We start from the raw sequence: 26,816 nt of genomic DNA on the forward strand, positions 1-26,816 counted from the left end.
CATGTGTCTACCGAATTTCACACTCGTACGAGAAACATAGCTTGAACGGCGCTTAATTGAAATTTTGTAGGTGGCGCTATCTACGCCTAATTCTGAAACCCATATCAGTCGTAAATTTTCGCCATTTCTGACGCATGTGCCAATTTTTTTTTTAAGAGTTTTTGAGCATGTTTAGGCCCTCAAAAATGCAATTCATTTGGGACAAGAAGAATAATAGGCTGGGCAAATACAATAGGGTCCTCACACCATCGGTGCTCGGGCCCTAATTACTTGCACATTGAAGGGGCTATATGTAGAATTCAGAAACCCTTGTTATTTGCGACACCAGTGGACGTTAAGTGAACTGCAGCAGAAACTCACTGTGCTCGCACTCGTGCACAAGTAATGTATGAGCGACTGAACGTGATTCAAGACTTCGATATTCTCCAGGCAAAGTTTTCTTCGCATAAAAGTAAAAAGAAGTTGGAAATACCTTTGCAATGATATACTGTTAAAAGGGTCATAAACTGCGTTGTTTTATTGTTTTATGATGTTTCCTGGGGTGCACTTATAATGTTAGAATGCTTTTTACATCAAAAATTGTCATGATATATAAATAAAAGGCATTTTTCCTACCCTGATTTTAGCCCTCTGGTTTAAACGCTCTGTTTTAAGGGGCGTGTCTGCTGTGAGATTTCAGTGTAAACGCCCACTGCTGTGATTGGTCATTCAATTTTAATAGCCGAGAATTACTCTCTCTTTTTTAGCGCGTTTTTACTATTACAGCTGTTATTGTTAACTAATTGTGAAAAGTGTTGCATTACATTTAGATCTATGGCATTATATTTAGATCGTGGCATTAAAGGTTGCAGAGATCTTTTTTTTTTGGCGTTATTATTGGCAAATATTGTATAAATATTCAACTATATTACTGATCCGCCCACATTGACACTATAAGATAATTTAAATGAGCTGGATGACATTCCGTTTTCTCCAGAGCGGCTGTACAGCCGAATCAAACTCAGTTGCATTATTTTCCTGTTTAACACTATAAAGCTGCTTTGAAACAATCAGCATTGTAAAAAGAGCTATATAAATAAAGGTGACTTGACTTGACTGACTAGAAGCTTTTCGTTGAACGGAAGAGGCTCTTGAGTTGGGAGTGCAAACGTCATATCCTTGTGATTTTCTCAGCAAAAACGGGAAAAGTCAGGGAAGGTCTCGTTTTTTAAGTTTCATTACAAACTGTTCACACATTGACAATACTCAAAGCGATTAATACATGAAAATTCTCACATATAGCACCCCTTCAATGAACTGAAATGAACTAAAACTAAACAAAATACAATGTATTGTTCTGCACTGCTGGACACATGGTACTCACTGATGTAAGGTGCCATCCCAGGGTCCAATGTGGTTATCATGGACTCCACAGAGTGTTTGGTTTTATCCAGGACAGTCTTGACCATCGGGTTTCCAGCTACACCCTGGAATTGAGATATAACTGCATCAGGACGTACAGAGATACAACAGCACATCATTATGTCCTCACTGTGTGTCCAGTACCTTGATGAAGCCCCATAATCCACCAGGTGAGTTGCCATCCGGAGTCACTCTGGGATCTTCAGTGTCCTCAGGAAATGTGATGGGCGAGCTGACATCTAATCCTCCAGACACTGGCTGCTGCATCATGGGATTGGTAACAATCCCTGCAGAAACACAATGACATCGGAACTATATGATCTGCTGAGAGTATGATATTTATTCCCTGTAATGGCTGTGACTAGAGCTATGTACGAAATCACCCATGATACCCTTATATAGTGCACTATTTTGTAGTGGTGGCTGAAACCATAGTGGCAATAATCTAGTGCATTCATTGAATCCTAAAATGCACTTTAATAAGTAGTGTACAACCCATGTACACTCAACAACTCGAGAATACCTATAATGGACTGTTAAGGTCTTGTCAAATTAATATATTGTGAAGTCCTACTTCAGTGTCTGAATTCGCAGACTCATTTTTGTTTACTCTTTTCTCATGTCATATATGACAGTCACTACAATAGTGAATAGTGAACAAGGAGATGGGGATTTTCCTTTTATCACTCATGTCTGTCACTCAAATAGTTTTCCAGCTTTGTGTCAATCATTGGGTCTCATTCAGTAATAATTGTGTGGATTATTCATATGCACAGCAACTTCTCAAGAAAAAAAATCCACCTAATTCAAACATAATGCATATGCACATCAATTTGTTTGTAACCTCATTCTATTGTTAATGCATTTTGAGTATTCTAAATGACTAACAACATACACAAGATAGTCAATTGTATAAAACTCTTAAAAGGGATTATTCCATAATTTACTCACCCTCAAGCCATCCTATGTATATATGACTTTCTTCTTTCAGACGAATACAATCAGAGTTATATTAAAAAATGTCCTGGCTCTTCCAATCTTTATAATGGCAGTGAATGGCAGCCCAAAATTTGAAGAGCAAAAAAGTGCATCCATCCATTATTAAAGTAATCCAAACGGCTCCGGGGGTTAATAAAGGCCTTCTGAAGCGAATCGATAAGGTCCACCGGAAGCTAGAAATTTTATTTTATAACGTGTTGAATATGGATATTATGGATATAAACCATAAACCCATCGATTTGCTTCAGAAGGCCTTTATTAACCCCCCCGGAGCCATGTGGATTTCTTTTATAATGGATGGATGAACTTTTTTGGTCTTCAAATTTTGGGCTGCCATTATAATGCTTGAAAGAGCCAGGACATATTTAAATATAACTCTGATTGTATTAATCTGAAAGAAGAATGTCATATACACCTAGGATGGCAAGAGGGTGAGTAAATCATGGGGTAATTTTCATTTTTGGGTGAACTATCCCTTTAAACCACCTCAATATAAGGGCTTTCCACACAATAATTTCCTTTATATCCTTTTAATCATTCTCAGCAAAAACATATAACTCTCTCTAAAACACGCTTTCACATGAAATGCCAATCGTGCGGTCCTCAAAATAAAGGCACCCTTATACGTATATGATTTTTTTGTACCTGTGGTTTCAGTTGTTCTGACATCTTTTTTATACATTTAAAATAAATTTCACAAAAGTTTGATGTATCAAGATTTTTTTTTTTTTTTTCAAGCATAAATTCATGTGTACGCATTGATACCGAATGAACGTGACGACATGAGGCACTAATAGCAGGTGTAAATGGGGTTAGGCAGGCAGGTTCAGATTGTTGAGTGATACCTGGCATGGGTGAGGCACTTGAGAAACTGGGCATCAGCGGCGTTTGAGGGGTGCGGCCAGCGTGCCCACGGGTGATGTCATATCCTGCACTCACAGAGAAGCCAGTGGTGGGTGGGCCCATGGGAGGGGCAGAGAGGATGGGGCCCAGAGGGGCAGCTGTGCTGAGTGGAGGGCCAGCAGACGGGGATGTGAACGGAGCACTAGGGCCGCCGTATGGACCACTCAGACCCAGAGGAGACGATATTGAGCCATGAGAGAGAGGTGGAACAGATGACTGGATGGGCGGCAGCGTGCAAGTCAAAGCCACTGGAGGAACAGGGCTGGAAAAACCTCCTGGGGCAAAAGCAGAGATGCTGGGGGGGCTTGGCATGGTCAGAGGGCCGGACATACCTGAACACAAGAAGAGAGAATCTCAAATGCACGCATGAACCATCGATAGATGATGAAAAGCAGTATCAGTGCATAGGAATATCAAATTACATAATATTGCACAACGTTACACCTTAGTCAGGGCAGACAGCATATTTAAATTTTTTGTGAATGAACACCAGAAATACATGTTCATTCCGTTCTTGTGTTGTACTGTCTTCTGTCAAGTCTAAATTTCACAACAGTCTGAATTTTTAATTATTGGACAAAAAAGCTCCACAAGTAGTAACCTAGAATACTGTCTAACACTTGATGGCTGCTCTGTCAAGTCCTCGTCCTCAGTGAGGAACCTGGGTGTGCTCTTTGATACCAATCTTTAGTTTGAAAGCCACGTTTCTAACATCTGTAAAACTGCATTCTACCTTAAAAATATATCTAAATTACGGCACATGCTCTCAATGCAAAATGCTGAACAGTTAGTTAATGCGTTCATGACCTCAAGATTAGATTATTTTAATGCTCTACTGGGTGGTTGCCCTGCTCGCTTAATAAATAAACTCCAGCTGGTCCAAAATGCAGCAGCTCGAGTTCTTACTAGAACCAGGAAGTATGACCATATTAGCCCAGTTCTGTCAACGCTGCACTGGCTGCCTATTAAACCTCGCAAACATTTTAAAATCTTGCTTATTACTTACAAAGCACTAACTGGTTTAGCTCCCCAATACTTGAGCGAGCTCTTAACATATTATACTCCATCACGTCTTCTGCGGTCTCAAAATTCTGGCCAGTTGATAATACCGAGAATATCCAAATCAACTGCAGGCGGTCGATCCTTTTCCTATTTAGCACCTAAACTCTGGAACAGTCTTCCTAACATTGTACGGGAAGCAGACACACTATGTCAGTTTAAATCTAGACTAAAAACACATCTCTTTACTATGGCATACACATAAAACACTTTTTCAATTAAATGATTGTTAGGCTGCATTAACTAGGTCAGCCGGAACCGGGAACACTTCCCATAACACCTGATGTACTCGTGACATCATCAGAAGAATGGCATCTACGCTAATGTTAGTTTCTCTGTTTTATCCCGAGGTTTACTGCAGTCAGCCGGATCCGGGCCGTATCCAGATCAGATGGTGGACCTGCGCCCAGAGAAGACCAACACATGACCCTGAAGTGTCTGCAGAGACCGTGTCAATTAGACTCCCCTGAAACGGCCTCATCGACACGGCATCCTCAATAAACCCGTCTCCGCCGTGATGACACTGATTGTTTGAATATTCCGATCTGTTATGACCTCTGACCTGTAAAGTTTCCAGAATAATAATCATACGCTGTTTGTTAATTGGCCAGAGGACAACTGGCACCCCGACTGAGCCTGGTTTCTCCCAAGGTTTATTTTTCTCCATTAGGTCACCTGATGGGGTTTTGGTTTCCTTGCCACTGTTGCCTCTGGCTTGGCGTGCTCAGTTGGGGACACTAAACTTTTCAAAATTGTTCAACTAAATATCGAAATAAATCTAATTATTAAACTAAATTAACCATATAAACGAAATTACTGATCTAAAGCCCACACTGCCACTGTATGATAATTGAAATGAACTGATGACATAACCGTTTTCTCCAGAATGGCTAGACGGCTGAATAAAATTATGCTACATTATTTTCCTGTTTAACACTGTAAAGCTGGTTTGAAACAATCTGCATTGTTAAAAGCGTTATATAAATAAAGTTAAGTTGACTTGACCAGAAATACATGTTCATTCCGTTCTTGTGTTGTACTGTCTTCTGTCAAGTCTAAATTTCACAACATGCTTTCCAGAGTTTTGCATCACCAAGAATTTTTTGCAATGACGTATTTTCAATAGGTATGTTTACATGCACTAATTTTCAGAATGAATCTAATCCATTTCAAAATGTCTATTTATATGAACCCTAAACATTGCAATCCGCTTCAAATATTTGTCTACAGGCATTACATGTCAGGTACATTACACAGTACATTACATTCAGGGTTTCCCAAAGCATCGTAAGCCAACTACGGTTGCAAGTTCCATTGTGTCTATTTGTAATGACTTTTTTTTGCACTTACATATAATCAGACAGTACTGTATGAGTCTGAAGCTGGAAATTGAAGGTGTGATGTGGAATGTTGTTAGTGCCTATGCTCCACAAGTAGGTTATAAGCAAGAGGAGAAAGACAGATTCTGGAGCGAGTTGGAGGAAGTGATGCAGACTGTTCCCAGAGGTGAGAGAGTGGTGATAGGGGCAGATTTTAATGGACATGTTGGAGAAGGGAATAGTGGGGACGAGGAAGTGATGGGCAGGTTTGGTCTTCAGGAAAGGAACCCAGAAGGACAAAGGTTGGTAGACTTTGCAAAAAGTATGGAGATGGCTGTGGTGAACACGTATTTTCAGAAGAGGCAGGAACACAGGGTGACATATAAGAGTGGTGGCAGAAGCACACAGGTGGACTTTATCTTGTGTAGATGCTGTAATCTGATGGAGATCAGCGATTGTAAAGTAGTGGTAGGTAAGAGTGTAGCTAGACAGGATAGGATGGTGGTGTGTAAAATGACTCTGGTGGTGAGGAAGATGAAAAGAGCAAAGGCAGAGTAGAAGACAAAGTGGTGGAAGTTGGAAAAGGAAGAGTGCTGTGTGATTTTCAGGGAGGAGTTGAGACAAGCTTTAGGTTGTCAGGAGGTGCTTCCAGATGACTGGACTACTACAGCCAAAGTGATCAGGGAGACAGGTAGGAAGGTGCTAGGTGTGTCATCTGGAAGGAGGAAAGAAGACAAGGAGACTTGGTAGTGGAATGAGGAAGTCCAGGAGAGTATCCAGAGGAAGAGGTTAGCTAGGAAGAAGTGGGACAGTGAGAGGATGGAGGAAAGTAGACAGCAATATAGGGTGATGCAGCGTGAGGTTAAGATAGAGGTGGCAAAGGCCAAACAGAAAGCTTATGAGGACATGTATGCAAGGTTAGATAGTAAGGAAGGTGAGAGGGATGTGTATCGGTTGGGGAGGCAGAGGGATAGAGATGGAAAGGATGTGCAGCAGGTTAGAGTGATTAAAGATAGAGATGGAAATGTGTTGACAAGTGACAGAAGGGTGAGGGAAAGATGGAAGGAGTACTTTGAGGAACTGATGAATGAGGAAAATGACAGGGAGAGAAGAGTTGTAGAGGCAAATATTGTTGAGCAGGAAGTAGAAAGGATTAGCAAGGGTGAAGTTAGGAGAGCTTTGAAGAGGATGAAGAGAGGAAAGGCAGTTGGTCCTGATGACATACCAGAAGAGATATGGAAGTGTCTAGGAGAGATGGCAATAGAGTTTTTAACTAGGTTGTCAAGTCAAGTCAACTTTAATTATATAGCGCTTTTAACAATGCAGATTGTTTCAAAGCAGCTTTACAGTGTTAAACAGGAAAATAATGCAGCATAATTTTATTCAGCCGTCTAGCCATTCTGGAGAAAACAGTTATGTCATCAGTTCATTTCAATTATCATAAAGTGACAGTGTGGGCTTTAGATCAGTAATTTAGTTTATATGGTTAATTTAGTTTAATAATTAGATTTATTTGGATATTTAGTTGAAAAATGTAGAAAAATTTCCCAATGTCCCCAACTGAGCAAGCCAAGCCAGAGGCAACAGTGGCAAGGAAACCAAAACCCCATCAGGTGACCTTATGGAGAAAAATAAACCTTAGGAGAAACCAGGCTCAGTCGGGGTGCCAGTTCTCCTCTGGCCAATTAACAAGCAGTGTATGATTATTATTCTGGAAACTTTACAGGTCAGAGGTCATAATAGATCGGAATATTCAAAGGATCGGAGGCAACACGCCGGAGACGCAGGTCCACCATCTGATCTGGATACGGCCCGGATCCGGCTGACTGCAGTAAACCTCGGGATAAACAGAGAGACTATCATTAGCGTAGATGCCATTCTTCTGATGATGTAACGAGTACATCAGGTGTTATGGGAAGTGTTCCCGGTTCTGGCTGACCTAGTTAATGCAGCCTAACTATCATTTAATTGAAAAAGTGTTTTATGTGTATGCCACAGTAAAGAGATGTGTTTTTAGTCTAGATTTAAACTGACAGAGTGTGTCTGCTTCCCGTACAATGTTAGGAAGACTGTTCCAGAGTTTAGGTGCTAAATAGGAAAAGGATCGACCGCCTGCAGTTGATTTGGATATTCTCGGTATTATCAACTGGCCAGAATTTTGAGACCGCAGAAGACGTGATGGAGTATAATATGTTAAGGGCTCGCTCAAGTATTGGGGAGCTAAACCATTTAGTGCTTTGTAAGTAATAAGCAAGATGTATGCAATGTTTAATATGAACTGGGCTAATATGGTCATACTTCCTGGTTCTAGTAAGAACTCGAGCTGCAGCGTTTTGGACCAGCTGGAGTTTATTTATTAAGCGAGCAGGGCAACCACCCAGTAGAGCATTATAATAATCTAACCTTGAGGTCATGAACGCATGAACTAACTGTTCAGCATTTTGCATTGAGAGCATGTGCCGTAATTTAGATATATTTTTAAGATGGTAGAATGCAGTTTTACAGATGCTAGAAACGTGGCTTTCAAACAAAAGATTGGTATCAAAGAGCACACCCAGGTTCCTCACTGACGACGAGGACTTGACAGAGCAGCCATCAAGTGTTAGACGGTTTTCTAGGTTACTACTTGTGGAGCTTTTTTGTCCAATAATTAAAAATTAATTTTTTTCTGAATTGAGTTGCAGGAAATTACTGGTCATCCAATGTTTTATATCAGCTATGCATTCCGTTAATTTTGTGAATTGGTAAGTTTCTTCAGGGCGTGAAGAAATATAGAGCTGAGTATCGTCAGCATAACAATGAAAACTTACGCCATGCTTCCTAATGATATCTACCAGTGGTAGTATGTAAAGGGTGAAGAGCAGCGGTCCTAGCACTGAGCCTTGCGGTACTCCATACTGAACTTGTGATCGGTGTGACATCTCTTCATTTACTGCTACAAACTGATAACGGTCACATAGGTATGATTTAAACCATGACAAAGCAATTCCACTAATACCTACATAATTTTCGAGTCTATTCAAAAAAATGTTGTGGTCGATATTATCAAATGCAGCGCTAAGATCGAGTAACACTAATAGAGAGATACAGCCACGATCTGATGATAAGAGTAAATCGTTTGTAACTCTGATGCGAGCAGTCTCAGTGCTATGATACGGTCTAAATCCTGACTGGAAATCCTCACAGATACCATTTCTTTCTAAAAAGGAACATAATTGTGAAGACACTGCCTTTTCAAGTATTTTTGACAGAAAGGGTAGATTTGAGATTGGCCTGTAATTGACTAATTCTGTAGGATCAAGTTGCGTTTTTTTTAAGTGGTTTAATAATAGCCAACTTAAAAGTTTTCGGTACATATCCTAATGACAAAGATGAATTAATGATATTAAGAAGAGGATCTATGACCTCTGGTAGCATCTCTTTTAATAGCCTAGTCGGTACAGGGTCATGCATACATGTTGTTGATTTTGATGATTTAACGAGTTTAGCCAATTCTTCTTCTCCTATAGCAGTGAATGTAATGTAATTTTTCCTCAGTGACACTACAATGCTCTGTCTGATGTGATACTGTAGTAAACGGCTGCATGGTTAAAATTTTCTTCCTAATATTATCAATCTTACATGTAAAGAAGTCCATAAAGTCATTACTGCTGTGCTGTTTACAAACATCAGAAGTTGAAGCTTTATTTTTGGTTAATTTAGCCACTGTATCGAATAAATACCTAGGGTTGTGTTTGTTTTCTTCCAAGAGAGTCGAGAAATAAACAGATCTAGCAGTTTTTACGGCCTTTCTGTATGCGATCATGTGCTCTTTCCATGAATTACAAAAGACCTCTAGTCTTGTTTTCTTCCAGCTGCGCTCCATTTTTCTGGCTGCTGCTGTTAAGGGCCGGAGTGTGCTCGTTGTACCACGGCGTTGGACAATTTTCTTTAATCTTCTTTAAGCGCAGGGGAGTAACTGTGTCTAAAGTACTGGAAAAGAGAGAGTCAATAGTTTCTGTTGCAACATCGAGTTCTTCTAAGCTATCTGGGATGCTGAGGAGATGATACTGATGAGGAAGATTATTTAAAAAGCAATCTTTAGTGGCGGCAGTGATTGTCCTGCCATTTTTGAAGCGAGGGGGCGGCTTTGCAATAGGCTTGCTACGATAGTCGGTGTTGCCGGTGTTACCGGTGTCCAGACTCAACACCGGTTACATCACTTGCCCACTGTGGCACCGCCCACCGCCTTTTTGATTTTTTTATAGTAATAAAATAATTTAATTCAGTAAGAGAACAGACAATACAAATAAAAACTGAACGTATATGCTTAATAAAGCAGGATCCGACCGTGGGTTTCGGCAGCGGCAGGAGTCATTCATCAGATTTAAGAGTGAGGAGCTGACTGAGATGATCGCGGAAGATTTGGTTTCACAGCGAAACGTAAAAGGGCCTATTTAAAGGAGTTTGTCATTTGTTTTGTTGTTGTGTTTTTCATTAAAAATAATAGGCTAATGAACCCACAATTCAAGCAACCCGCAGCTGAATTGGCGCTAATTCAAAACCGAAAGTACAATGTGCACGGCCGTACAGAGCGCGCATTGTTTACTTTCGCCTGGCTCCGCATTGCAAGCCTCCGCTACGCTGACTGCGCGCATTTATTTTTGCCGCGCGCACCCTCGCGCTCGTGCAGGCGCGTCGAGTATAAACAAGGCTTTACGGACGAACTGTTATTCATTCATGGCGTGCATCTCAATCATAGACTGATCAATGCTTGATCAGTGCCCTGACTACTGAACTAGGGAACTGATTGAGACGCACCCATGGCCTCACAGAGCGCGCATTTACAGACGAGCTGTCATTCACGGTGTGCGCGCACTGGCGCGTTTTCAGTTCAGAGCGGTCGTGTATGTTACTTTCGGTTAGATAGAATTAGTGATTTAAAAGCCTCCGCCGGTGATACCGGTATTACCGGTGTTGTCACACATCAATTAACCGGTGGGAAAATTTCCTCACCGTCACATCCCTACTTTGCAACCTTAGCTAAATTAAGTATACATGATACTAGGTAATGATCTGAGCTGCTCTGCAGCTCTGCTGCAGAATTTCAACGGTATCAACATTTATTCTGTGGTGGTTGAGGAGATTCCCCCCTTCTATGTAAAGCGCTTTGAGTGCCTAGAAAAGCGCTATATAAATGTAACAAATTATTATTATTATATTATTATTATTCCATGTGACAATATTAGGTCTAAAGTATGATTATGGCGATGAGTGGGTCCTGACATGTGTTGCCTAACTCCAATAGAGTTTAGAATGTCTTTAAATGCTAATCCCAATGCGTCTTTTTCGTTGTCTACATGGATATTAAAATCACCAACAATTAGTACTTTATCTACGGCCAGTACCAACTCTGATAGAAAATCAGCAAATTCTTTGATAAAGTCTGTATTATGCCCTGGTGGCCTGTATACAGCAGCGAACACAAATGTTAAACGGGGTTTATCATGTACACTATAACGTTACATAAAGCACCAAAACTTCGAAGGAATTATATTTGAAACTAGACTTCTGAGTATTACTGGATATTATTATAAATTACAGCATCCCCTCCCCCTTTACCTTTCAGACGCGGCTCATGTTTATAACAATAATCTTGGGGGGTGGACTCATTTAAAGTAATGTAGTCGTCAGGTTTTAGCCAGCTTTCTGTCAAAAGCACATCTAGATTATTATCTGTAATAATATCATTAACAATAAGCGCTTTTGGGGAAAGGGATCGAATATTCAGCAACCCAAGCTTTATCAATTGTTCATCTGTATTATATCTGTTGTTTATTTGTTGGACATCAATTACATTTTTACTGTTGAATGGTTTTGATGTTTTTTGTATTTACAAGTTCGGGGAAAAGACACAGTCTCTATGTGATAATATCTAGGTGAAAGAGTCTCTATGTGCTGGGATTTATCTGGCTCCGGTGACGTGAGACAGCTAGCAGATGGTCGGTTTAGCCAGTTTGTCTGCGTCCTGACCTGGGCCCTAGTGAGTCAAGGTTTAGCTCTAAGACTATGGGCCCTATTTTAACGATCTGAAACGCAAGTGTCAAAGCGCGAAGCGCAAGTAACTTTGTGGGCGGGTCTCGGCGCTGTTGTTATTTTCCCGGCGGGATAAATGGCTCTTGCGCCCGGCGCAAATCTAAAATGGGTTGGTCTGAAGTAGCTTCATTATTCATAGGTGTGGTTTGGGCGTAACGTGAATAAACCAATCAGAGCGTCATCCAACATTCCCTTTAAAAGCAGGTGCGCAAGTTCCATTATGGATTGCTATTATTATGGCGTATTTACCAGGCGCACGCCAGGAGCGGTTCACAGCCGAGGAGACTGATGTTCTAGTAAGAGCAGTGAAAGACAGAGAAGTGAAGTTGTAATGTTGTACATTATGGTAAAGGTGATTTTACAGTCTTTTTTTTTTTTCAGTCTTTCAGTTTTTTCAGTTTTTCAGTCGATTTTTTTTCCTGGTTCTTGACGGACAAACCAATTTGTCAGATGTCCTTATATACATATATGTCTTGCCAGAAGTTGCCACCATTGGGCAAACAGGTCTTATCCTTAATTATTACAATTAGCCTGAATCATTTGTAAGCTAGATTTATGCCTATTTTTTCACATCTTCGTGGCACACCACAATGATTTCCGTCATCTCATGTGTTAATATTTTTTTAGTGTAACAATTTATGATTTGCAAAAATAACTGTTGCATCTGTGTAGATTACATGAGCAAAGTGTATGCGCGTTGTGCACGCTATACATTATGGTCAAGCATGCGCCCTTAAAATAGCATAATGAACAACGCGCAACGCGCCACTGACTTTAGACTAGGTTTTTTCTGGTCAGTGGCGCAATTGTTTAATGGAACAGCAAAATAGCACCAGGGATTGTTTGCGCCGGAACACGCCTCCTTTTTTGCGCTGAACCGCCCAGGGAGCGCAAGTTCATTCACTAGTTTAGCGACGTGCTTCTGTGGAGGGAAAAGCGCGCTTTGCGCGGGTGCAAAATAGGAATGACACATGCGTCGGTAAATGGACTGCATTTATATAGCGCTTTTAACAGACCAATGGCCATCCAAAGCGCTTTACACATTGCCTCACATTCACCCATTCACACACCGACGGCGGTGTCAGCCATGCAAGGCGCCATCCAGCTCGTCGGGAGCAGCTGGGGTTAGGTGTCTTGCTCATGGACACCTCGACACTTGGTCAGGTGGAACCGGGGATCGAACCACCAACCTTCCGGTTTGTAGACAACCTACATGAACCACTGAACCACTGCCGCCCCTATGCCGCCCCTAGAAGGTGTACAAAGTCAATTGCGCTGGGTGCAAGATAGGGCCCCATGTGCCAAATTACTAGAGAGAAGAGCGGAACCACCCCAGGAGGGATGGATGCCATCCTTCTTCAACAGGTCAAGTCTGCCCCAAAAACTTTTCCAATTGTCTATGAACCCTATGTTATTTTGCGGACACCACTTAGACAACCAGCCATTGAGTGATGATAGTCTGCTAACTATCTCATCACTCCTTTTTGGTTGTGCAACGAGGTCTTAGAGAGTGAGAGGATGCCTGAGGAATGGAGGAGAAGTGTTTTGGTGCCAATTTTATTTTTAAGAACAAGGGAGATGTGCAGAGTTGTGGAAGCTACAGTATTAAGGTATTAAGCTGATGAGCCATACAATGAAGTTGTGGGAAAGAGTAGTGGAAGCAAGGCTAAGGGGAGAAGTGTACATTTGTGAGCAGCAGTATGGTTTCATGCCAAGAAAAAGCACTACAGATGCATTATTTGCTTTGAGATTGTTGATGGAGAAGTACAGAGAGGGTCAGAAAGAGCGTCTTTGTATATTTAGAGAAAGCATATGACAGGGTGCCAAGAGAGGAGCTGTGGTATTGTATGAGGAGGAGGTCTGGAATGGCAGAGAAGTATGTTAGAGTGGTGCAGGATATGTATGAAAGCAGTAGGACACTGGTAAGGTGTGCCGTAGGTGAGAGAGGACTTCACGGTGAAGGTGGGACTGCATCAAGGATCAGCTCTGAGCCCCTTCTTGTTTGCGGTGGTGATGGACAGGCTGACAGATTAGGTCAGACAGGAATCTCCATGGACTATGATGTTTGCGGATGACATTGTGATCTGTAGTGAGAGCAGGGAGCAGGTGGAGGAAAGCCTAGAGAGGTGGGGGTTTGCTCTGGAGCAGGGGTCTCAAACTCACGGCTTGCAAGATGATATTTTGTGGCCCCCTTCTTGACATCAAAGTTTAGTGTTAGTGCGGCCCGCGCGTTGCTCTGAAAAGCACCTTTTTGCTGAGTCGTTGCGTGTGCAGCGCTTGCTGCCTCCTTTGTGTGTGTGTGTGTGTGTGTGTGTGAGAGAGAGAGAGAGAGTTGGCTCGCCCCTCCCTCGTGCAGTATAATTGGTTGACACCGCGTGATTGACAGGAACAGACGAATGAAGCTGATCAGGCAGTCCATGGTCTTATTATACAATGATGAACATCTTTGATTTTAATGAAGAAAAAATATATGAGAATGGATGAGAACCCGGAACCTTTTTGACACGGTTTACAAAAATTCTACCAACAGAACACTAGGGAATTCAAATGTAAACAGCGGATCTATGTGTTTATTCACTCATGCGAAGATCAGGACTAATAATATATTTGACGCAAATTAATGCAAATATTGTTTACAAATAGTCCCAAAAAGATTATTTCCCAACTAGAATTAGACCTAGAATTTCGCTCACTGTTCTGTTTGACCTGGTAACGGCCTTGCTGTGAATTAGTCTATTATTTAAAATAAAATAAAAATCAATCATTATTTCATATTACATGATTTAATTTCTATAGGCTATATTTAGTTCAAATTCAGAGGAACAGTTGTTCAGAAGAAACATTCATGTTGAAGAACTGTTAATAATAAAGATTGAGAAGATTGGATCAGTTGTGATACTTTTTTTTTGAATACTTGAAACACTTTTTATGCGGAATACTTAATGCGGCCCAGCCTGACCCAGAGTCTACATCCAGCTGCCCCCAGGTAAAATGAGTTTGAGACCACTGCTCTGGAGAGAAGAGGAATGAAGGTTAGTCACAGCAAGACAGAATACATGTGTGTGAATGAGAGGGAACCAAGTGGAACAGTGAGGATACAGGGAGAAGAGGTAAAGAAGGTGCAGGATTTTAAGTTTTTAGGGTCAACAGTCCAGAGCAATGGGGAGTGTGGAAAAGAGGTGAAGAAGTGTGTGCAGGCAGGTTGGTATGGGTGGAGAAAAGTGTCAGGTCTGTTGTGTGATAAAAGAGTACCAGCTAGAATGAAAGGAGAGGTGTACAGGACAGTAGTGAGACCAGCGATGTTGTATGGGAAAGAGTAGTGGAAGCAAGGCTAAGGGGAGAAGTTAACATTTGTGAGCAGCAGTATGGTTTCACGCCAAGAAAGAGCACTACAGATGCATTATTTGCTTTGAGAATGTTGATGGAGAAGTACAGAGAGGGTAAGAAAGAGCTGCATTGTGTATTTGTAGATTTAGAGAAAGCATATGACAGGTTGCCAAGAGAGGAGCTGTGGTATTGTATGAGGAGGTCTGGAATGGCAAAGAAGTATTTTACTGAATTACTGATCTGCCCGCTTTGTCACTATATAATAATTGAAATGAGCTGGATGACATCACCGTTTTCTCCAGAGCATCTGTACAGCCGAATCAAATTCTGTTGCATTATTTTCCTGTTTAACGCTGTGAAGCTGCTTTGAAACAATCGGCATTGTAAAAAGCGCTATATAAATAAAGGTGACTTGACATTTTTATTAGGTATTTTTGAATCCAACTAAGATTTTTTTTCCCCTATTGATTGGATTATTTCAAGTCAACACCCCTTTCAATCCGATGGAGGAGATTGAGGTGTTTCCATGAAGACTTTTCAGCCTGACCGAGCTATCAATAAGATTACTAATGTTTTATTTGGTAGTTTTTAAGTGTAGCTAATGTTGCATCAGCTCAATGATCCACAGCAAAGTTAACAACAAACATTATGACCCAGACTGTACCTGGACTTGTTTTCATTCACAAAAATGAACCAGGACACACTGGACACACTGTGGGACCAAACTACAGTTCTGGGATGTATCTCAGCTATAAATATATCCTGCTTTTACAGGGACAGTCAGGAGATGTTTGTGTGCATTACAGATGAATCACTGCATTGGCAGACAATGAGAACACAGTGACATCAGTGATGGTGAGGTTACCGCTGGCGAGTGACGAGTGGCTGGCAACCGCTGTAGAGGGAGGTGGGGGGGTGGCCGGCGGTGTGCTCTCTATGCCACTCTCTTCCATCATCTTCACTCTGACCTGTACAGAACCAAATGACATGTTGTAAACTTCTTATTATTTAGTAGTGATGCACCGAAATGAAAATTTTGGGCCGAAACCGAAAATTTAGGATGCACTTGGCTGAAAACCGAAACTGAAGCCGAAAATGGCTTTTTTTAAAAACGTATACTAATATATATATTATATATATATATATATATAGCTTGAATTTAATGGATCTCAACAAAAAAAAATTCACAAACCAATAAAAACTTCTATTAAGTTACATAACAAAACCTAAAAATTTTTTTACAGTAAATATAAATAATACCAAATAATATTATTCTTCAAGTTTTATGTTCCATCAAATAAAATAGTTTTTTAACAGTTTTGCAAAAAAATATCCACAATAATCTGAATAACTGCACAGAAAAATCACAGAATGGTTCTCATTAAGATTCTGCACTTAATAGTCTGTCTGTGCACCGTTTTTTGCTGGGCAGATAAATAACCTGCGTGCAATCCGCGCAAGCAATGGAAAGCGGCCTTCGTTCGCAGCGCCAGTAGTCAAGGGGATTGTCGCTTCTGGCAATAGGCAGTTCAGCTGGATACGTCTCTATTTGTTCTCATACGGCTGACATAATAGGCTTGTTTGAGATGCGCCTCGCCTCGCCTGAAATTCAGCCGAGACTATGCGGCTGCAGTGAGGGGAGGAGTGAAAAAAAGTGCAGGCAAGACGGACAGTTCTCTCTTCTCGTAGTGGATCAGACACCTGCAAGATCAAAGGCGGATATCGCGGGATTCACACTCGTCTGCTTTGTTGCTGATAAACTGGATGTAATTTAAGCTATGTTACTTTTATATGAAAATAAATATTATGAACAAGACACCCAAAGTTTTTGTTATTTATTTCCATTCGAAAGACGTGTTTATCAATCATTTTTACTTTAATTAGGCCTACATACATGTTTTTATATATATTTATTTTATAAATATGACAACAATCACATAACCCACAGAGAGATCGCCTTTGTTAGAGAGTTTGGGAATATTCACACATATAAACATGATCTCAGAGTTTTAAAATCAAACATTTAAAAAAAAGAAACATACATCACGGTTGTTTAAACCAATAAGCATTAAGCTGTGTCGTCAGCAAGTCGTTTCCCATCATGCTTTTGCTCCGCGCAGTCGGTGGAGAGCAACTGCGCTCGACTGCAGAATCCGACCATAGACCGTAAAAAAATATGGACGACGCGACTTCACTGACTTCCGCTGACCATAGTTGAAGCTTTCATAGGCCCGCTCACGGCGCTGACATCTTGGGACCGAGTCTGCGCAGTAGCGATCTCGGGATCGGAGTTGCGCAGTAGAGAACAGGAAGTAGAGGCGCGATTATCAAAAGCCCGCCCACACTCTCGCAGATGCAGAACAATTAATTGTGTTGGTGTGAAATAAACAGTTATGGAAATGTATAAATTAAAGCTAAAGCTCCAATCTCCTCCCAAAAATCCCGAAAAAAGTCTGTTAGTGCCTCAGTGACAACTTCACTCAGAGAAGCCGTCAATCTCAGCTGTCAATCATGACGTCACACCCCCCGTTTTTATAGCATCAAATAACTCACTAAAACTAAACTTATTTAAAAAATGAACACTTGAAATGAAATTATCGTAATAAAAACTGCCTAAAATGACAGAAACCATCTTTAGGAAACAATTATTTGAAGTGTAATTAAATTGTTTAGTGTGTCTCGCGTCCATTCAAATACATGGAGGGGTGGGGTTTAGGAGCTATACTGGGACTGGCCACCGGGGGGCGATCGAGGCACGGAAGCTTCAATTTCTGACAGGAGCACTACAGGCTTGAATCCGACACATCCGCCTTTCGCTCGCGAGAGTTTTTTGACATACGTCAGCATGACATCAGAGCAAGGCGGACCGCCCTCGGACACATTTCTAACCGGAATGCATCTCGCGCTGATCACCGGTGATCGGTTCTGCGCAGATTTCGCTCATCTCAAACAAGCCTAGTCTTTAGGCTTGTTTGAGATGCGCCTCGCCTCGCCTGAAATTCAGCCGAGACTAGGCGACTGCAGTGAGGGGAGGAGTGAAAAAAGTGCAGGCAAGCCGGACAGTTCTCTCTTCTCGTAGTGGATCCGACACCTGCGAGATCAAAGGCGGATATCGCGGGATTCACACTCGTGCGCTTTGTTGCTGATAAACTGGATGTAATTTAAGTTCTGTTACTTTTATATGAAAATAAAATATTATGAACAAGACACCCAAAGTTTTTGTTATTTATTTCCATTCGAAAGACGTGTTTATCAATCATTTTTACTTTAATTAGGCCTACATACATGTTTTTATATATATATATTTATAAATATGACAATCACATAACCCACAGAGAGATCGCCTTTTGTTAGAGAGTTTGGGAATATTCACACATAAAAACATGATCTCAGAGTTTTAAAATCAAACATTTTAAAAAAAGAACCATACATCACGGTTGTTTAAACCAATAAGCATTAAGCTGTGTCGTCAGCAAGTCGTTTCCCATTATGCTTTTGCTCCGCGCAGTCGGTGGAGAGCAACTGCGCTCAACTGCAGAATCCGACACATCCGCCTTTCGCTCGCGAGAGTTTTTTGACATACGTCAGCATGACATCAGAGCAAGGCGGACCGCCCTCGGACACTTTTCTAACCGGAATGCATCTCGCGCTGATCACCGGTGATCGGTTCTGCGCAGATTTCGCTCATCTCAAACAAGCCTTTTGATAGGCAGACGCGTCGCGTCATAACAGCTCGACCGTGAGTGTATCCAAAGCCAAGAGGGCCAAAAACACGTGAATTTTAACACGTATTTAACGTGTATTTAACATGTATTTCACGTGTTAAATACATGTGAAATACGTGTTAAATACGTGTGACGAATCAGCGCGTATTTCACGTGTATTTCACGCGTATTTAACACGTGAAATACGCGTTAAAATTCAGTTTGAACGGGTCAGTGTCATTGGCTGCTGAAGACTTGGGTCTAACCATTTCTGTGAGCTTAGAGGGGTGTCACATTCATAGACTAGGCTACCACCATTTAACATGCTATAGATCAGCTTATTTATTTTGTCCTTTTTTTTGTTTCTTTGTTGGTATGGAAAATGTAGCCTAGATAAGAAATAAAATTGCTATAATATATATACAAATAAAAATCATGCCTTTTTGTGAATAAACACATTAGTGACATTCTAGCTTTAAGATTTTTAAGACTTATAGGGTGCCAAACTTTAAACCTTGTTTAAAAATAAGCAGGTTTACATTTAAACCATCATTTTGAACATGGATTTAATTTATATTTAAAATGGATTAACTTTAATCATGTTGCTCCATAACTTTAAAGGTGAACTATGTAGGATTTTTGCAGTAAAATATCCAGAAACCACTAGGCCAGTGTTATATATTTTGTTCAGTTGAGTACTTAGAATATCCCAAATGTTTTCAACTATTTGTAAATCGTGAGAAATTTGCTATTTTAACCACGGAACCGGGACGTGTGAGCTATGGGTGTGAGGGAGTCGCCTGTCGATTGCGTCATATCTGCGTCACCCTCGGTCTCCGGTTTTATTCAATGAAACACTTTACTTTCACTGCAGTGGAACAAGTGTCACAGCAGCCGCCGAGCGAACGTTATAACTTCCTTTTCAACACACTCAGATATATCTAATACGATAAACAGTTGCGTTACCTCAAACTCATAACTGGAAGTGGCTCCGGCAACCGTGTCATAATAAAAGTCCCGCCAGCGACTATGCCATAATAACAGTCCCGCTCTTCAATCGCTCCTGCGGCCTTGCTCAGCTCCACAACACTCGCTCCTGCTCTGCTTCAGACTACAGTAATGTTAATAATCGCATCCATGAACATGATTTCTGCCCGAGTCCTATCCTGACTGTTTCCCACCGGCTGTGAGCTGAAGACCACATGTCCCGAGATTCTGCGCTCAAACGTGCCGTCATCAAACTACGCCTTTGTTTTGAACAGGCGACCTCTAGTGGACGGAAAAGTTACATAGTGTAGCTTTAAACTCAGATTTAAATCTCAATTATGGATTCATTTAAAAGATTAAAAATGTGAGGAGGTTTAAATAAAATAAGTGCACCTATAATTAAACTATGCAGATGATTGAACAGAGATAGAAACAGTGTGTGTGTCGTCAGGTCTCATGGTGTTACTAATAAAAATGAAAAATAAAACAAATTGAGCCAGCTGAGGAGTAGCCTATATTTAGCATTTAACAGCAGCGTGGATGATGAGGTGAGCACAAGAAATGACCGCGCCACTCGATCAAACGGAATGGTCAGCGATCAAGCGACCAAGGCTGCGCTGTCAAGAGCGGAGATAGTCACTCCGCCAATCATGCCAGTGGTTTATCATCATAAATTACGCTGCCATAATATAGGCTACTCCGTTAATTGATACTATAAATATGTTTCCAGTCTTATGAAATTCGCATGCGCTGCCGCAATGTTTTCATTACAAGTTTATTTAGGCTACTTTATCGGCCAGAGCTGTACTTATGTCAGAGAAAGAGTTGCTGGTGGTCAATAAAGAAGGAAATTGAATATTAGTATTGTTGCTGTCAATGGAGAATCCATCATGGCGGCGAAAATTAATCGTAAAAGGAGGTTTTAATCGCAGGTTAAATTCTAATCCCCGATTTGTTAATATGGGTTTAAAATGAATTAAGTGGTGCAACACAACTCGATTTAAAATAAAGCCTAGATCAACAAATCCTAGATTAGCTCTAAACTGAGTTTAATATAATGAAAGACTTTATATAAGTAGGCTATTTAAGACTTACAGGACAGGTATAACTTGATTTGGCTTTCCTGAAAGGAGAAATATTGTACTGCTACCACAATTAAATATTTGATTTGTTTTTTAATTTAAATATTTTTTTATTTTTATTAGTTCAATTACAAAGTACAAAACAGAAATAAGACATTGTGGTACAATTCAGAGTATGCAATAACAATTAAAATATAGATTATCATGAAACATGCAGTGATTTATTAATTTAACGTAAAATAATCGAAACTTTTAAAAGTAGGTTCGTCAAGTATTCGTTGTATTTTGGTTAATGTTATGGTGTGCGCCAGAAGATGTTCAAGGGCTGGATTTCCCGAAACCTTCTTGACACTACGTCGTTCTTAAGTTATACCTTAAGGTGTAGGCTACCTTAACATTAATACGTGTTTCCCGAAACGATCTTAGTTAAGAATACCTTCTATAAGTCATACTTTCGTAAGGTTGGTCTGGACCACTCTTAGATATACCTTATCACTATTGACAGTTCATTCCACTAGTGGCCACCACTGTGCAAAAAGCTTCTTTACATTTCAGTCTATACGAATATAATTCTGAAGTTGTAATATACACACCGAGGGCCCTATCTTGCACCCAGCGCAATTGACTTTGTACACCGACGCATGTGTCATTCCTATTTTGCACCCGCGCAAAGCGCGCTTTTCCCTCCACAGAAGCACGTCGCTAAACTAGTGAATGCACTTGCGCTCCCTGGGCGGTTCAGCGCAAAAAAGGAGGCGTGTTCCAGCGCAAACAATCCCTGGTGCTATTTTGCTGTTCCATTAAACAATTGCGCCACTGACCAGAAAAAACCTAGTCTAAAGTCAGTGGCGCGTTGCGCGTTGTTCATTATGCTATTTTAAGGGCGCATGCTTGACCATAATGTATAGCGTGCACAACGCGCATACACTTTGCTCATGTAATCTACACAGATGCAACAGTTATTTTTGCAAATCATAAATTGTTACACTAAAAAATATTAACACATGAGATGACGGAAATCATTGTGGTGTGCCACGAAGATGTGAAAAAATAGGCATAAATCTAGCTTACAAATGATTCAGGCTAATTGTAATATGACCTGTTTGCCCAATAGTGGCAAGACATATATGTATATAAGGACATCTGACAAATTGGTTTGTCCGTCAAGAACCAGGAAAAAAAATCGACTGAAAAACTGAAAAAACTGAAAGACTGAAAAAAAAAAAAAGACTGTGAAATCACCTTTACCATAATGTACAACATTACAACTTCACTTCTCTGTCTTTCACTGCTCTTACTAGAACATCAGTCTCCTCGGCTGTGAACCGCTCCTGGCGTGCGCCTGGTAAATACGCCATAATAATAGCAATCCATAATGGAACTTGCGCACCTGCTTTTAAAGGGAATGTTGGATGACGCTCGGATTGGTTTATTCACGTTACGCCCAAACCACACCTATGAATAATGAAGCTACTTCAGACCAACCCATTTTAGATTTGCGCCGGGCGCAAGAGCCATTTATCCCGCCGGGAAAATAGCAACAGCGCCGAGACCCGCCCACAAAGTTACTTGCGCTTCGCGTTTTTACACTTGCGTTTCAGATCGTTAAAATAGGGCCCCCAGTGTTCAATTAGGCTAATTTAATTGTTTTTTGTTTTAGTTTTTTTGTATGCAAGGATTAAAATTGTCATTACACTAATGGTTGTTAGCTTTTTAATTATATTATCCAAAGGTACATCAGCTGGCAAACCATTATGGAGTGTATTTAAAGGGAATGATTGTGGAGGGGAGTTTGGTCAAACTATGGCAGCGAGACAGCGAATAGTTGTGCTAAATCAAAGACGCCGCCGTCCGCGGAACAATTTCTATGTGCACTATTTCATCCGTGAAAACTTTAGTCCCCTGCCTACCATGTCCAAAGCTGCAATTCAAAATTAATTTCGCCTGCCACGACAGCAAATTCAGCAGCTTTTAGATCTTTTTGGTCCGACTTTGTCAAGACTAACTTGACGGAGCGCCCCGAAATTCAGCTGCCACCACTTTTCTCTTTCTTTCTTCTCCACTATAGTAGCTGTTGATTATGTTTCACATTTCTGTTACTGGATGACCTACTCAATAAAGGCGCAACACGTAATTCACGTGTTGCGCCTTTATTGAGTAGGTCATCCAGTAACAGAAATTAGTGATTTACACCAATAATGTGATGCGGGAAATCAACTCTGCTTGTGGAGTAAATGAAGGCTATGGCAAAATATATTATGATAATATAAATGGCATACTGCCCGTTAGTGGGTTGATGCATGATACGTTTGGGCATAAGAGGTTGCAGGTTCGCACAATCATTTCAAAATTATATAAATGATCCACGGTGTTGAATTAAGTTTGCAATTTGGATTATATTTATAAGATCTCACGAGTCCTGATGAATGCAATTTCAACTATATCTGAAGTGCTTCTATTATAATGAACACCGCTGTCTCACATAACGCAGTTAAACAGCCCCTGTGTAATCGATTTTTGAGCCATTGATAAACAAATTCAGCACCGCCGCCAAGGACAGCACCTGCTAACGTCGCACTTAAGAAGGTATACCTTAAGCAACCTCCTAAGGTATAGTTCGGGGAACACGCCTAGAAATGGGATACCTTTAGTTAAGTTATACCTTTAGAGTCTTCGTAGCGCGCTAAGAGACAACGTTATCGGGAAATGCAGCCAAGGAGACTGAGACGCATGCAGCGCATCCTGGTGTTTTCTTTATTTTTCAAAGGCATGACATATTGTAGTCATTTTGAATGTGCACAAATAAAAGTATACATTTTACGATGATTATTATGATGTCCTACTCATCAGTATGATGATACATTTATTTTATCGGGGTTTGAATTTAATTTTTGGTGGTAGCCTAGTCTATGAATGGGACCTAGCCTAGTCTATGCTCACAGAAATGGTTAGACCCAGAGCCATAGAGAGAGAGAGTTGTGAGTCTATGGAGTTGTCGCAACTCTCTCTCTCTATGGCTCTGGGCTGGATTTCCCGAAACCTTCTTAACACTACGTCGTTCTTAAGTTATACCTTAAGGTGTACCTTAACGTTAATACGTGTTTCCCGAAACTATCTTAGTTAAGAATACCTTCTGTAAGTATTACTTTCGTAAGGTTGGTCTGGACCACTCTTAGCTATACCTTATCACTATTGACAGTTCATTCCACTAGTGGCCACCACTGTGCATAAAGCTTCTTTACATGTCAGTCTATACGAATATAATTCTGAAGTTGTAATATACACCCAGTGTTCAATCAGGCTAATTTTTTTTTAATGCAAGGATTACAATTGTCATTACACTAATTTTAGCTTTTTTAATTATATTATCCAAAGGTACATCAGCTGGCAAACCATTAGACAGGAAAAGTTTAGGAGCCTATTTAAAGGGAATGATTGTGGAGGGGAGTTTGGTCAAACTATGGCAGCGAGACAGCGAATAGTTGTGCTAAATCAAAGACGGCGCCGTCCGCGGAGCCATTTAGTGTATGTGCACTATTTCATACGTGAAAACTTTAGTCCCCTGGCTAACATGTCAGAAGCCGCTATTCCAAATAAATTTCGCCTGCCACGACAGCAAATTGAGCAGCTTTTAGATCTTGTTGGTCCAACTTTGTCGAGACAAACTGGACGGAGCTACCCTCTCAGCCCTGAAATCCAGCTGCTGGCGGCTCTCCGTTTTTATGCCATGGGGAGTTTTCTGGAGGTGGTTGGGGATGGATATGGGCTGAGTAACAACTCGGTGTGGCGGTGCGTTCATTCAGTAAGGAACATCCAGCTTCGTCATGCCATGAGTATATTCGCATGCCTTCCGCCAGGCACAAAGTGATGGAGGTGCACCAAGGCTTCCATGCCATTGCTGGTATCCCGCAAATAATAGGCCTTGTCGACGGGACACTTATACCCATCACCAACCCTTCTGCACTAGACCAGGCCTTCATTTGCCGTAAGGGCTTTGCGGCCATCAATGTCCAGGTGGTGGTGGACCACAGGGGGAGGTTCGTGGACGTGGTGGCAAAGTGGCCTGGTAGCACACACGACAGCTTTGTGTGGGCCAATTCAGCGGTGGGTGAAGATGCAGAAATAGGGGTTTTCGGCCAGAGCATTTTTTTAGGAGACAGTGGCTACCCTCTCAGAACCTATCTTTTAAATCCAGTCACCAACCCCACCACACAAGCCGAGCACGATTACAACATCCGTACCCGCAACTTGGTGGAGCGCTCAATCGGGCGCTGGAAGATGCGTTTTCGGTGCCTGGAGGGTTGCGTCTGAAGCCAGAAAGATGCTGTACAGTAGCAGTAGTTACAGCCATGCTACACAGCATTGCAGTCAGTGGAGGTGCAGCCTTGCCAGAAGAGGAGGAAGAAGAGGAGGAGGAGGAGGAGGAGGAGGAAGAAGAAGAAGTCCACAACCCACCTCAACTAAGAGATGCCCTACACGCTCCTGGTGTACAAACAAGGCAGCAAATCATTCACACTGTTTTTGGTTAATGTATTTTTCACCCTATATTTCTTTTTATGCAACCACACAACATTCATTCTTTTTTGTGGACATACACACTTTCTCCCTGCCATTTTTTGTTCGCATAAAGCAGTGAAACAGCCCCTGCATAGAGTAAATAATCGATTCTTGAGTTATCGATATAAGCCACTTCAGCACCGCCGCCACGGACAGCACCTGCTAACGTCGCACTTAAGAAGGTTTACCTTAAGCAACCTCCTAAGGTATAGTTCGAGGAACACACCTAGAAATGGTATACCTTTAGTTAAGTTATACCTTTAGAGTCTTCGTAGCGTGCTAAGGGACAACGTTATCGGGAAATGCAGCCCTGGTTAGACCCAAGTCTTCAGCAGCCAATGACACTGACCCGTTCAAACTGAATTTTAACGCGTATTTTACATGTATTTTACGTGTTAAATACGCGTGAAATACACGTGAAATACGCGCTGATTCGTCACACGTATTTAACACGTATTGCACGTGTATTTAACACGTGAAATAAGTGTTAAATACACGTAAAATACGTGTTAAATACGTGTTAAAATTCATGTGTTTTTGGCCCTGTTGGCTTTCGATAGCGGAGGCTCGCGCTGCGGAGCCAGGCGAAAGTATAAAGGGAAGGGAGGGGCGGGTGCAGTGTTGCCAACTTAGCGACTTTGTCGCTATATTTAGCGATTTTTCAGACCCCTTTGGCGACTTATTTTCAAAAAAGCGACTAGCGACAAATCTAGCGACTTTTTGGACAAACGTCAGCTACTTTATTTTGCAAAAGTCGCCAGTGCTGTTCTGCGAGCGCTGTTCTGCGAGCGCGAGGTCTTGCTTTCTCCCTGCCATCACACCTCTCTCTGCGTTTACTCTGTTCAGTGAGTGGCTGTGGCTGAGAGGAGCAGCACGTGCCGTTGAACACACACATTAGCTGACGGACGTGAATAAGCAACACATGAGCACACAGGGGTGCCACGGACCAATCACTTATCTGCTTCCTTTGTTTTATATTTAAAGAATTTAGTTTGACCCGTTATGATTTCCATTCTTCTCTTGTGCTTATCACTTATATTACTCTCTCACAGAGCTTTAGTTCATCCAGTTTCAGACATCTCTCAGATTGTTAAAAAAAAAAATTTAATTCACTATCATACTCGTTCTATTGTATGAAAAAAAAGATATAGGAAATGAGAACATATTTATTAGACAGTTGGCTGTATTGTATTCTTTTAAAATACAGTATGTGAGCACGGATTAAGAGAAAATACATTAGGCAGGCAGAACGCAAGGACGACGCGGTGACGTCACGGATATGCTAATTGACGCATGACGTCATCTAGCGACATCTAGCGAATTTTTGGGCTGGCTTTAGCTACTTTCCTTGGAAAATAGTTGGCAACACTGGGCGGGTGACATTCATTTTCGGTTTACGTTTT

General features: G+C 41.2%; 1 protein-coding gene across 1 annotated transcript in view; it reads right to left on the minus strand.

Annotated features, from left to right (window-relative positions):
• The window catches only part of prrc1 (proline-rich coiled-coil 1), a 42,470-nt gene that overhangs the window by 13,021 nt on the left and 2,633 nt on the right, over window positions 1-26,816 (minus strand). Inside the window, exons 2-5 of the mRNA XM_079804161.1 lie at window positions 15,949-16,051; window positions 3,246-3,635; window positions 1,546-1,688; window positions 1,364-1,466 (exon numbers count right to left, since the gene is read on the minus strand). Of these exons, the coding sequence (XP_079660287.1) occupies window positions 1,364-1,466; window positions 1,546-1,688; window positions 3,246-3,635; window positions 15,949-16,039 (727 nt within the window). The 5' untranslated portion in view covers window positions 16,040-16,051. The remainder of the gene's footprint in view (window positions 1-1,363; window positions 1,467-1,545; window positions 1,689-3,245; window positions 3,636-15,948; window positions 16,052-26,816) is intronic.

This window comes from Gobio gobio (assembly GCF_949357685.1).
Source record: "Gobio gobio genome assembly, chromosome: 22".
Taxonomy (NCBI): Eukaryota; Metazoa; Chordata; class Actinopteri; order Cypriniformes; family Gobionidae; genus Gobio; species Gobio gobio.